The following is a 13,732-nucleotide window of genomic DNA, read 5'->3' on the forward strand; positions in this document are numbered from 1 at the left end:
AAAGTAAAACCTCAAACATTTTCAGTTTATAGATAAAATTTTTTGAGTTTTTAAAGAAAAATGCTGCACTGCTATTATTTTGAACAGCCGAATATTCATTTTTCTTAACTTTCTGTAAAGGATGAACACAAACTGGCTAAATGTTGTTAATGTCTTGATTTAGAATTGAAAGTGGAGTATTTTCAGTGCATTTGCATTTATGGAAATAAAAGTTATTATAATGATTTTGTGCTTTATTCACTTTTTTAAAATCACTGCTATTTTTTTGAACACCACTGTACATCCTCCCATAACACCCACATCAGTCCTAATCCTCCGACAACACCATCGTTCATCCCCATCCTCCACATCTTCATCACACTCCAAGATCTTACTCACCTACCCGCATCTTTATCCATTCTTATCCTTTACATCATCCTTAATCTCCTACATCCACATCCACTCACATACATCCTCATCTAGTTTCACATTGTTTAATAAAACACTTCACTCATTTAAGATTGAAAATTTAATTATAAAATGATTAACTTGAAGTAAATTCACTCTTTCATTTCCTGAGGACAAGCACAACGTTCCTCCTGTCACTGGAGAAGAAGAATGAGCTGATTATCTGCTGGTCTCCAGTGGATGGTGAATCCTGACCACCGAGTGCTGGGAGAGCTGGATGAGAATCACGTCCTTCTGATCTGATGTGATTATTAACACGCTGATCGGAGCTGTAGACCCACAGCACACACGTCTCCTCTCTGGATCAGTCCATCTCACATGAGTCTGATCCCTGAGAGGACAGTGGCGCTTCTGGACGTTGTTGATGTTTAGCTTCTGCTCTGTGTAGACGAGTCTGAACTTGGACTAACATCCACTCTTCCATGTTAATAAACCACTGAGCCGTTTTTATTTGTTATATATTTAAAATATAAAGTTAATTTGCATCATCAAACATTTTTGGAAAGTGTTTCAGGGATCAGATTCAGAATTATTTGTTATATTTATAAAAGATTAATAAGTGTGATACAGTAAAAGATTATAATTCTTCACTTTCTGTTGTTTATAGCTGAATAGGAACACGTGTTTAAAACTATACAGCTGATGTAAACAGTCCGGGCTGGATGGTAAATAACGTTCGTTGTTTAAACTGGTAAAATACCAGGATGTAAACTGCCGTGTGTGGACAGTAATCCAGTACTCCCAGTCCTGTAAGAACCTTGAGCAAAACCCACTGTACAGTACAGGCCTCTCCATGCAGGAAATCCACCTTCTGCAGCAGACTTGGAACTCGTTCATCCTCGCCACACTACTGACTCTCTGTAGATTCAAACAGAAACAGAGGTGAGGACAGGGACACGGTAGTCAGTAGTAAAGTGTGAGTAATGTAGCGTGCAGTATAGTTTTTATAATCAGTATTGTGTAATTATAGCTGTTATAGTCAGTAGTATAGTGTAAGTACAGTTATTATAGACAGCAGTACTAGTATATTCTTTTCAATCTGTAGTACACTTGTTGTAGTCAGTAGTATAGTGTTGCAGTATAGTGTGAGTATAGTTATAATCAGTAGTATAGTATGAGTATGCAGTATAGTGTTATAATCAGTAGTATAGTGTTGCAGTATAGTGTGAGTAGTTATTGTTAGTAGTATAGTTTTTATAATCATATATATATATATATATATATATATACAGTGTATCACAAAAGTGAGTACACCCCTCACATTTCTGCAGATATTGAAGTATATCTTTTCATGGGACAACACTGACAAAATGACACTTTGACACAATGAAAAGTAGTCTGTGTGCAGCTTATATAACAGTGTAAATTTATTCTTCCCTCAAAATAACTCAATATACAGCCATTAATGTCTAAACCACCGGCAACAAAAGTGAGTACACCCCTAAGAGACTACACCCCTAAATGTCCAAATTGAGCACTGCTTGTCATTTTCCCTCCAAAATGTCATGTGATTTGTTAGTGTTACTAGGTCTCAGGTGTGCATAGGGAGCAGGTGTGTTCAATTTAGTAGTACAGCTCTCACACTCTCTCATACTGGTCACTGAAAGTTCCAACATGGCACCTCATGGCAAAGAACTCTCTGAGGATCTTAAAAGACGAATTGTTGCGCTACATGAAGATGGCCAAGGCTACAAGAAGATTGCCAACACCCTGAAACTGAGCTGCAGCACAGTGGCCAAGATCATCCAGCGTTTTAAAAGAGCAGAGTCCACTCAGAACAGACCTCGCGTTGGTCGTCCAAAGAAGCTGAGTGCACGTGCTCAGCGTCACATCCAACTGCTGTCTTTGAAAGATAGGCGCAGGAGTGCTGTCAGCATTGCTGCAGAGATTGAAAAGGTGGGGGGTCAGCCTGTCAGTGCTCAGACCATACGCCGCACACTACATCAAATTGGTCTGCATGGCTGTCACCCCAGAAGGAAGCCTCTTCTGAAGTCTCTACACAAGAAAGCCCGCAAACAGTTTGCTGAAGACATGTCAACAAAGGACATGGATTACTGGAACCATGTCCTATGGTCTGATGAGACCAAGATTAATTTGTTTGGTTCAGATGGTCTCAAGCATGTGTGGCGGCAATCAGGTGAGGAGTACAAAGATAAGTGTGTCATGCCTACAGTCAAGCATGGTGGTGGGAATGCCATGGTCTGGGGCTGCATGAGTGCAGCAGGTGTTGGGGAGTTACATTTCATTGAGGGAAACATGAACTCCAATATGTACTGTGAAATACTGAAGCAGAGCATGATCCCCTCCCTCCGGAAACTGGGTCGCAGGGCAGTGTTCCAGCATGATAATGACCCCAAACACACCTCTAAGACGACCACTGCTTTATTGAAGAGGCTGAGGGTAAAGGTGATGGACTGGCCAAGCATGTCTCCAGACCTAAACCCAATAGAACATCTTTGGGGCATCCTCAAGCGGAAGGTGGAGGAGCGCAAAGTCTCGAATATCCGCCAGCTCCGTGATGTCGTCATGGAGGAGTGGAAAAGCATTCCAGTGGCAACCTGTGAAGCTCTGGTAAACTCCATGCCCAGGAGAGTTAAGGCAGTTCTGGGAAATAATGGTGGCCACACAAAATATTGACACTTCAGGAACTTTCACTAAGGGGTGTACTCACTTTTGTTGCCGGTGGTTTAGACATTAATGGCTGTATATTGAGTTATTTTGAGGGAAGAATAAATTTACACTGTTATATAAGCTGCACACAGACTACTTTTCATTGTGTCAAAGTGTCATTTTGTCAGTGTTGTCCCATGAAAAGATATACTTAAATATCTGCAGAAATGTGAGGGGTGTACTCACTTTTGTGATACACTGTATATATATATAGTATATGTGGTATAGTTGTTATCAGCAGTATAGTATGAGTATAGTGTTGCAGTATAGATGTTATAGTCAGTAGTGTAATTCTGCAGTATAGTCTGAGTATAGTCGTGCAGTATAGTTGTTATAGACAGTAGTATAGTATGAGTATAGTGTTGCAGTATAGTGTTATCAGTAGTATACTGTGAGTATAGTTATAATCAGTAGTATAGTATGAGTAAGCAATATAGTGTTGCAGCATAGTGCGAGTATAGTTATAATCAGTAGTATAGTTCTGCAGTATAGTGTGAGTATAGTTGTTACAGACAGTAGTATAGTGTTGCAGTATAGTGTTGCAGTTAGTGTTATAATCAGTAGTATAGTGTTGCAGTATAGTGTGAGTATAGTTGTTATAATCAATAGTATAGTTCTGCAGTATAGTGTGAGTATAGTTGTTACAGACAGTAGTATAGTGTTGCAGTATAGTGTTGCAGTTAGTGTTATAATCAGTAGTATAGTGTTGCAGTATAGTGTGAGTATAGTTGTTATAATCAATAGTATGAGTATGCAGTATAGTGTTATAATCAGTAGTATAGTGTTGCAGTATAGTGTGAGTATAGTTGTTATAATCAGTAGTATAGTGTGAGTATAGTGTTTTAGTATAGTGTTGCAGTATAGCGTGTAGACTCACTGGTACTCTCCTGGGTGAAGGTGATGTAGGAGTAGACGAGGCTCCCGGCGATGCTAACAGAAGAACATGTGATCAGGTTACAGTAATGTGGGCGGAGTTACAGAGGTGACAGTAACGTTACAGTAATGTGGGCGGAGTTACAGAGGCGACAGTGATGTGGGCGTGGTTTAGATCTTTACCTGATATTCAGTCCCATGAAGTTCAGCCAGTTGAAGATGTAATCACCACCAAACACCATCCCCACATACGCCACCAAGATGTTCTAACACACACACACACACACACACACACACACACACACACACACACACACACACACACACACACACACACACACACACACACACACACACACACACACACACACACACACAGAGCTTACTTACACTGGGTCTGATGTTTACTCTTACCTTAGTCATTTCCAATTCCCTATTATAATTCCCTGGTCCATGAGCTATGCTGGCTGAGGAGAGCCTAAATTATCAACAACAACAACAACAATAATAAAATAACTATATTAATAATTAAATAATAATCATCATCTCACTCACCTTCACACAGCCGATGATGGAGGTGGTCAGGGCGGAGTTGTAGTGTGTACACAACACGATAGAGTACATGAGGATAAACCTAACACACACACACACACACACACACACACAGTTATTATTATTATTAAGAGTACACTATATGCTTAAAAATATGTGGACACCTCACTATGAGCTTGTTGGATATTTCTTTCCAAAACCTTTGTGGCTATAAGAAAGCTTTTTGAGTGTGTCTGTAGGTATTTGTACCCATTTAGTTAAAAGATCATTTGTGATGGGATTTGTGAGGTCAGGCCCGAATGGATCAATGTTCCAATTCATCCCAAAGCGTTCAGAGCAGGAAAGTGCCTTCCCCAAACTGTTACCACAAAGCTGGACACACATTAATTTTATACACCTGTTAGCAATAAAGGTGTATAATATTACACCTCAATACTTATGAGGGGTGTCCACATACTTTTTTTTGTGTGTGTGTGTGTGTGTGTGTGTGTGTGTGTGTGTGTGTGTGTGTGTGTGTGTGTGTGTGTTTGTGTTTGTGTTTGTGTTTGTGTTTGTGTGTTTGTTTGTGTGTTTGTTCTTACCCCATTACACAGGACAGGATAAACTGGATGAAAAAAGATACATCAGTCCAGCCATCAAAACTCACGGCCTGTAATAAACACACTGTGATTATTATTATAATTATTATTATTTATTATTATTATTTATTTATTTATTATTTTTATTATGATTATTGTTTTATTATTATTTTATTTGTATTATTATTATTATATTATTATTATTTTGTTATTATTATTATAATTGTATTATTATTTTATTATTCTTTTATTGTATTTATTATTATTGTTGTATTATTTTTATTATTATTATTATTATTTTATTTGTATTATTATTATATTATTATTATTATTATTATTTTGTTATTATTATTGTAATTTTATTATTATTATAATTTTATTATTATTATTATTTTATTATATTATTATTTTATTATTATTATTATTATAGTATTATTATTATATTATTATTATTTTATTATTATTATTATTATATTATTATTATTATTATTATTATATTAGTATTATTATATTATTATTATTATTATTATTTTATTATTATTATTATATTATTATTATTATTATTATTATATTAGTATTATTAGTATTATTATATTATTATTATTATATTAGCATTATAAGATGTGATGTAATGGGATGTGATGTGGGTGTGATATGATGTAATGGGGTGTCATGTGATGGGGATGTGATGTCATGTGATGTGATGAGATGTGATAATCTCACCTGGTGAAGATCTCCAGTGTAATACGCCAGAGCCAGAGTTGGAATGATCATGAATAACGCGTTATAGTAGAGCAGGCCGTACTTCCCCAGCTCCTACACACACACACGCCAAAAATATTAGGACACAATAAAAAAACAATTAAAACCTGATTTATTAAAGACTTAGATATACTCAATTCCCCCGTGCACTCTGCTAACCTCCTTTATCAATCCTTTATCTTCTCTTTCTACATTCCTCCACCACCTGCACCAGCCTCGACCAGACAGTAGGAGGCGCTGCTGCAGCAGCAAGGAGGTTCTACCTGTCCGACCTTCCCTCCCCCAGACACCTGACCGGACGGCCGATCTCCTCTGCTAAAGCAGAGCTGCAGGTATCACGCACATCAGCGCCATGCAGAGAAGGCATGAGGATCCACCACACTACCACCACCACGTTTCACTGTCGCATCGATCCCACCTCTGCAGAGTCTTCACCTGATGACCTAAAGGAGTCCCAGCAGGTGGTCCACTCCTGGGTAGATTCAGCACCGTTTTGAGTTTGCTCTCGCTGTGGTTCGGTGGGGTCTTCGTCATTCATTTCATAACTAACCAGGAGGAGTTAGCTTAATGGTTAAGGTACCGGACTAGTATTCAGAAGGTCACCGGTTCGAGATTGCTGGGCCCTTGAGCGAGGCCCCTCACAACAGTGAGCCGCTCTGGATAAAAGTGAACCCCTCTTAGACATTTTCAGCATTAAGCAGACACCTTTATCCAAAGCCACTTACAGTACTAGTACAGTACACAGTCTGAGCAACTGAGGGCTAAGGGCCTCGCTCAAGGGCCCAACAGCAGCCATCTGGCAGTCCTGTACCTTAATCTTAAGTGTGAAATGCTAGCGTGTGATGCTTAGCTCCGTACCTTGGAGTCGAGCTTGCGCTTCATGTACGCCCCGTTAGCCGCCGTTAAGACGTTGTTCAGCGTGATGGACGCGTAGCCTTGAAGGTCGAAGGTCAAGTCTGTACTGTGACCAGACGGAATTTAATGAGCGCTCAGGAACATGGTACACAGTGAAGCTAATGTGAGCTAGCCTGGTGAGCTACATAAAGACACTAAATACACCGATCAGTCATAACATTAACACCACCTCCTTGTTTCTACACTCACTGTCCATGTTATCAGCTCCACTTACCATATAGAAGCACTTTGTAGTTCTACAATTACTGACTGTAGTCCATCTGTTTCTCTGCATGCTTTGTTACCCCCCTTTCATGCTGTTCTTCAATGGTCAGGACCCCCACAGGACCACCACAGAGCAGGTATTATTTAGGTGCTGGATCATTCTCAGCATTCTCAGTGTGTGTTGTGCTGGTATGAGTGGATCAGACACAGCAGCGCTGCTGGAGTTTTTAAACACCTCACTGTCACTGCTGGACTGAGAATCGTCCACCAACCAAAAACATCCACCCAACAGCGCCCCGTGGGCGGCGTCCTGTGACCACTGATGAAGGTCTAGAAGATGAGCGACTCAAACAGCAGCAATAGATGAGCGATCGTCTCTGACTTTACATCTACAAGGTGGACCGACTAGGTAGGAGTGTCTAATAGAGTGGACAGTGAGTGGACACGGTGTTTAAAAACTCCAGCAGCGCTGCTGTGTCTGATCCGCTCATACCAGCACAACACAGTCAGTAATTGTAGAACTACAAAGTGCTTCTATATGGTAAGTGGAACTGATAAAATGGACAGTGAGTGTAGAAACAAGGAGGTGGTGTTAATGTTATGACTGATCGGTGTATTTAGTACATTATAACATTAACGTCGTTATATAAAATGTGTTCGGTTAGGTGAGATCTTACCTGGCAGCGATAAACGCTCCTAAGATCATGGTGAACACGGTCAGCTGGATGCTCCACTCAAACGACTTCCTGTAGGGGAATAAACGCTGCTGAGTGGCTTCATCAGTCAAACATTCAGACCAGTGGGTTCAAGGCTAAACGACAGCCGGCTAATCCTCAACATTAGTTCAGGTTCCTGGTGGTACCATCTCCAGGATCTATCATGGACTGCCAACACCACAGCACCTTCTGAGGAAACTCAACCAAGCCAAGGATCCAAGACTGTGGAGCGCCCACCAGCGGCCTTGGAGCCTTGGCTGTGGTGAACTAGCGTATAAGACGATATGACTCTTACAGGGTTGTATGGTTGGCCCACAGAAGATCATCAGGAACGCATGACCTTCCAGAGCCGTGGACCTTCACCCTGTGTGTGTGTGTGTGTGTGTGCGTGTGTGTGTACTCACTTGAGCAGGAAGCTTTCAGCCAGCATGGTGAATAAGATGGAGAACCTCCTGAGCACGGTGAACATCGGCAAACTGTAAAAATCACCAGACAGAATTTAGACGGAACCCCGAGTGATCTGCTCGGGCTGCATCATGGTCCTGATGTTCTACACAAAGAACCAGCCGCTCCAGCTCCGAGATCTTCAGCGTTTCGGGGCATCACAGAGCTTCTGGAATAGTCAGTCATTTCAAGGGCAGTGGTACCCAGTGGTTAAGGTAATGGGCAAGCAGTCAGAAGGTTACTGGTTTAAGCTTGACTTCATGTGAACCAGAGCTTCACTGGAGACGAAGAGCTCAACAATCTCACGCCCTCAGTACACGGAGCATTAAAACACGTCTGAGTGAACCAAATCAAACAGTAAGCCTATTTCTGGAACATTCATATTTATTTTTATTATTAAAATTTTTTTTTCTAGTTTATATATTTACACTCACTGAGCACTCTATAAGCTGCACCTACCATACAGATGAATGTTGTGGGTATACAATTACTGACAGTGGCCCATCTGTTGCTCTGTACACTTTGTCACTGCTTTGTACACCATGTATCAATCCAAAAGAACCCCATAGGGTCCCTATTGACCAGATGATGGTTTTGTTTTTTTTGTTTATTTCCATTCCTTTTTTTATTCTTATTTTTTTTTTTTATATTGTTTTTTTCATATATTCTTTTTATTATTTTTATATTTTATATATTTTTACTTTTTCTAGTTTATATTTTGTTTTCCTTTTTTGCATTTTTTTCATGTTTGTTTTTATTTTTTTACTTTTCGTATTTTTTAATTTTGTATAGTTTATATTTCCATTCCTTTTTTATTTAATTGTTTTTATAGTTTTTTGTTTTTAATTTTAATGTATAGTTTATTTTTAATACCTTTTTTATTGAAAAAATATAGTTTTTTATTTCTCCATATTTTTTATTATAGTTTATATTTCCATCTCATCCTTTTTTACTTAAAGTTTGTTTATTTATGTGTAGATTAAATGTCTATGTTTATATAATAAATCCTTTTCTATATTATTTTACCACATCTGGATAGAAGATATACTTTATTTGTCATATATACATACACTAGGTTACCACTGACCCTAAAACAAGAGAAATCAAGAGACGTGATGTGTTTAATAAAGTTTTATTTCCATGTGGGGACGAGGTTTGAATTATTCGAGCGATGTTGATCATTTACTGCTGGTTGTTTTGTTTTAATGTGTTTGGATTTTATGGCACAATCGGTATTACGTTCAAATCTGCTTATTGTATCTTGTCTTTATATTGTGGCTCCATTTGATATTTTTATTGTTATGGCTGCAGGAGAAGTTAAAACTGTTCCTGTCAGACGTCTGATCTAACGAGGCTTCATTTCCACTTCTGGAACCGACGTGTTTAATTCAGCACAGAAGATCAAAACTAAATACATGAACACCATCATGATCTTACTTGAGCTGTTTGGTCCCCACTAGTCCCGTCAGCTGGTTCCCCACGTACAGCAGGGGAAGTGGAAACGTCTAAAACACAGGAGGTACAAACACAGTTCATTTGGTGTAGGTTCTTGAATACCAAACTGAACAAAAAAGTGTCCTCCAACTTGCAACAAATAGTTTGAAGGCCTCAGAGAAGCAGCACTACATCTATACAGTGTGTTTTATTCTTGTTATTAAGATTTTTGAATTATAAAAAGTTGGGACGAAGCTTGTGTAATGATTAATGACAACTGCACTGGAGCATTAACGAAAGATCCAGTCGTTTACAAACAAGAACGGTCAAAATTTAAGTCCAACAGTATAAAAACAATGTTTCTAAATGCACTAATACAATTGAATGATTTCACCATCTACAGTCCTTAATATTATCAAAAGATTCAAAGAATTTAGAGGAATCTACTGCAAACCAACATTAAATGTGTGTGATCTTTGTATCATAATCCACCTGCTTGTTAAAGAACAGAACCACTGCATCTTTGGAGATCTTCAGAAAACCCTGGTCAGTAAACACGGCTCACCGCCGCCCGATTGTCTGGACTTATCCGTGATGGACTGATTTTTGGGACCGTGTTGCAGCCATCAGATTTTCTAATTATTTTTGTCTGCTTCTATGTTTCCTGCAGTCCCAACTTTTTTGTAACTGGATTAATGGATTTGTGGGTATAAACTGACCAAACACTGACGTGTGTGTTGCTTTGTTTACAGACCATAATAAGCTTGCTGTTACCTTCTGAGGGATACTTCTGTCCAAACTGGGGAAGTGGATAAATCTCAGAGTTTTCCCCGCCCACAGCACCACCACCGTCGCCAACATCTGGAACACGGACAACCGAACGAAGGTCCAGAAGTATCTCAAGGTACAAAATGATCCTCATCAGCCTTTAACAATAACAACATCAGTTCTATCTACACTACATGGTCAAAAGTATTTGGACACCTGACCACGAGTCTGTTGGATATACCATTCCAAAACCACGGGCGTTAACGTAAACAAGTCCACAAGTTCCCCCAACAGCCATTTCTGAGGTCAAGAAGCCCTGGCTCACAATCAGGGTTCCAATTCTTCCTAAAAGGGTTGAGTAGGGTTGAGTTCGGGGTTTGTCCAACCTTGTCTCGATGGACCTCACTGGAGTACAGCCATGCTTCAACAGAGAAGGGCCTTCCCCAAACTGTTATCACAATAGTAGTAGTAGAAAGACCTGAACTCAGTGATACAAAGGGGTGTCTACATACTTTTCATTCACTGATTCGTTTATAAGCACCACCTACCATACAGATGGATTGTGTGGGTATACAATTACTGACTGCAGCCCATATAATGCTCTGTAGACTTCGTCACCACCCTGTACCCCATTTATCGATCGAAAAGGACCCCCCATAGGGCCCCATTTATATTTGAGACATTTAGTTGATGCTGTTATCCAAAGTGACTTAATTATACATAGTACAATTTAATCAACTGAGGGTTAAGGGCCTCACTCAGGGACCCAACAGTGGCAACTTGGTGATGGTAGGGCTTGAACTGGCAACCTTATGATTACTAGTCCAGCACCTTAACCACTGAGCTTCCACAGTCTCTGAAGAAGAATACTGACCCCCACTGACCAGAAGATGTTTGCTTGGTGGATCATTTTGCACTGTACTGACATGGTTGTTCTGGTATATAGTGTAGTAGGTGCAGCAGTGTTGTTGGGATTTTTAAACACCCAAATGTTAATGCTTGGGGGATAATAGGCAGTTATGAATTATATGTCTGATTAACACTTACCTGGCCGATCCCCACACATAACGACGATGGGAACCTAACAAACACACACACACATTAATACACACTCCACACCACTCCACACAACCACCATGACATGATCTTTTACAAGAAATATTACAGTCAGTACGTGATGTTCGTGTCTTTATCAGTAACTCCGTCTCCACAGTGGAGTGTGTAAGAACAGACAAACCTTGAACGCTATCAGCGACTTTTTACCTACTAGTGTGGAGCTCCTTGTTTCTACACTCACTGTCCATGTTATCAGCTCCACTTACCATATAGAAGCACTTTGTAGTTCTACAATCACTGACTGTAGTCCATCTGTTTCTCTACATGCTTTGTTACCCCCTTTCATGCTGTTCTTCAATGGTCAGGACCACCACAGAGCAGGAATTATTTAGGTGGTGTATGATTCTCAGCACTGCACTGACACTGACATGGTGCTGGTGTGTTAGTGTGTGTTGTGCTGGTATGAGTGGAGTTTTTAAACACCTCACTGTCACTGCTGGACTGAGAATCGTCCACCAACCAAAAACACCCAGCCGACAGCGCCCCGTGGGCAGCGCCCCGTGACCACTGATGAAGGTCTAGAAGATGAGCGACTCGAACAGCAGCGATAGATGAGCGATCGTCTCTGACTTTACATCTACAAGGTGGACCGACTAGGTAGGAGCGTCTAATAGAGTGGACAGTGAGTGGACACGGTGTTTAAAAACTCCAGCAGCACTGCTGTGTCTGATCCACTCATACCAGCACAACACACACTAACACACCACCACCATGTCAGTGTCACTGCAGTGCTGAGAATGATCCACCACCTGACCATAACAAAGCATGTAGAGAAACAGATGGACTACAGTCAGTAATTGTAGAACTACAAAGTGCTTCTATATGGTAAGTGGAGCTGATAACATGGACAGTGAGTGTAGAAACAAGGAGGTGGTTTTAATGTTATGGCTGATGGGTGTAGACGCTCTCCACACTGCTAAAGAACTGGTGGCCTGACTCACTGTCGAAGTACCAGTTCATCCCAGCATTAACACTGTACATGTACGGATTACTGTTAAGGCTGCAGCGGTTCGGTCATACAGTCGTTCCTGGACTTTATCTCAAAATCACAGAGTAAAACGGAATGAATTTGGGTTCGGAATGCAGGATAGACTTTAATCTAAAGCTTCAGACCTTCAGTCCAGGTGCTGCACTGTCACAATGAGGTTTAATGATGAAGTGAAGGAAGGTGTACGGAACACCGTTAACCTAGGTGCGAGTTGAACGCAGCTCACCTGTAGTTGGTCAGAACGCTTTTATTCAGAACCACGATGAGAAACGAACTGATTCCGTACAGAGCAGCAGAGAACAACTTCAATATTAAATCTGCTCCGCGTTTCTGAGCCGCTTTATTCTCGGGATGTGGAGTTTGTGGTGAAACTCTGAGCTGAGAGTTCACTTTCCGCTCCGCCATGTTTAATCCAACCGTCGGTTCCACCAGCAGCAGCAGCAGCAGCAGCGTTCCAAAGTCCTGGGAGAGGAGGATTGACTTGTGTTCTTATTCACCTCAGAACTCTCCCTACTGCACTAACCTGCCCTGTTCTCCTGCTCCACAGCTTTACTTTACTCTCATTCACTCTCCTGTACATAAACACAAACGGGTTACACGTGCAAAAGTTTGTGCACCCATGGCTGGAGCCATAGTGTTGCTTAAAGTCAAAAGAAGTAAACACAACTAGTGCAGCAAACTATTACAAATCAAGTATTTTAGTATAAACCAACCAGGTATAACATTAGGATCACGGCACCTGTTAGTGGGGCACAAGTTATGTTGGAAACAACACAATGTGAAAACTAAAATGTCTAAAACTATTGCAATATTGTATAAAACCAAAGATATTTCGAATATTGTATTGTTCTTTCATAGTTCCATATATGACTTACTGTGTGAAGGTATAGGGGAAACATACAAAACCAACATTAAACCAATATTCACGCTACAGAAAAAAAGCTTTAAGAATTATAAATCGATTGGATTATTATGCACCAATCAAGCAACTATTTACCAGATTGCATGTTTTAAAATTCAGTGATCTAGTCGATTTTAATATTGCACAGATGATGTACAAAGCACAAAATAATTTACTTCCAAACTGTATTCAGGGGTTGTTTGAAATTAAAGAGAGCAAATATGGACTCAGGAGAACAGGTATATATAAAAAAATAGAGTAAGGACAGATCTAAAAGATAGGTGTATATCTGCCAAAAGGGGTTCATATGTGGAACAGCTTTGATAAAGATTTAAGAATGTGTCGCTCACTCTGCAAATTAAAA

General features: G+C 40.0%; 1 protein-coding gene across 1 annotated transcript; it reads right to left on the minus strand.

The window, feature by feature from the left end:
• Nucleotides 1–493: 493 nt before the first annotated feature.
• LOC134312554 (nucleotide sugar transporter SLC35D1-like) lies at nucleotides 494–12,921 on the minus strand. The gene is made up of 13 exons (XM_062994577.1): nucleotides 12,694–12,921; nucleotides 11,411–11,444; nucleotides 10,370–10,456; nucleotides 9,599–9,666; nucleotides 8,122–8,193; nucleotides 7,679–7,747; nucleotides 6,741–6,843; nucleotides 5,844–5,936; nucleotides 5,124–5,191; nucleotides 4,546–4,624; nucleotides 4,174–4,256; nucleotides 3,995–4,047; nucleotides 494–1,305 (listed from the first exon to the last, which is right to left on the minus strand). Exons 1-13 carry the CDS (start codon nucleotides 12,870–12,872, stop codon nucleotides 1,295–1,297), a joined length of 999 nt encoding a protein of 332 aa, XP_062850647.1. The 5' UTR covers nucleotides 12,873–12,921; the 3' UTR covers nucleotides 494–1,294.
• Between the last annotated feature and the right edge of the window lie 811 nt (nucleotides 12,922–13,732).

This window comes from Trichomycterus rosablanca, chromosome 4 (assembly GCF_030014385.1).
Source record: "Trichomycterus rosablanca isolate fTriRos1 chromosome 4, fTriRos1.hap1, whole genome shotgun sequence".
In the NCBI taxonomy this organism is placed as follows: Eukaryota; Metazoa; Chordata; class Actinopteri; order Siluriformes; family Trichomycteridae; genus Trichomycterus; species Trichomycterus rosablanca.

Excerpts from the sequence above, each read along its gene's own strand:
- LOC134312554 (XM_062994577.1), bottom strand. The coding sequence starts at position 12,872 with ATGGCGGAGCGGAAAGTGAACTCTCAGCTCAGAGTTTCACCACAAACT. Across the intron at positions 5,937-6,740 it reads AGCGCAAGCTCGACTCCAAG|GAGCTGGGGAAGTACGGCCT; the intron begins GTACGGAGCTAA and ends GTGTGTGTGTAG. Across the intron at positions 4,048-4,173 it reads TTCATGGGACTGAATATCAG|CATCGCCGGGAGCCTCGTCT; the intron begins GTAAAGATCTAA and ends TTCTTCTGTTAG.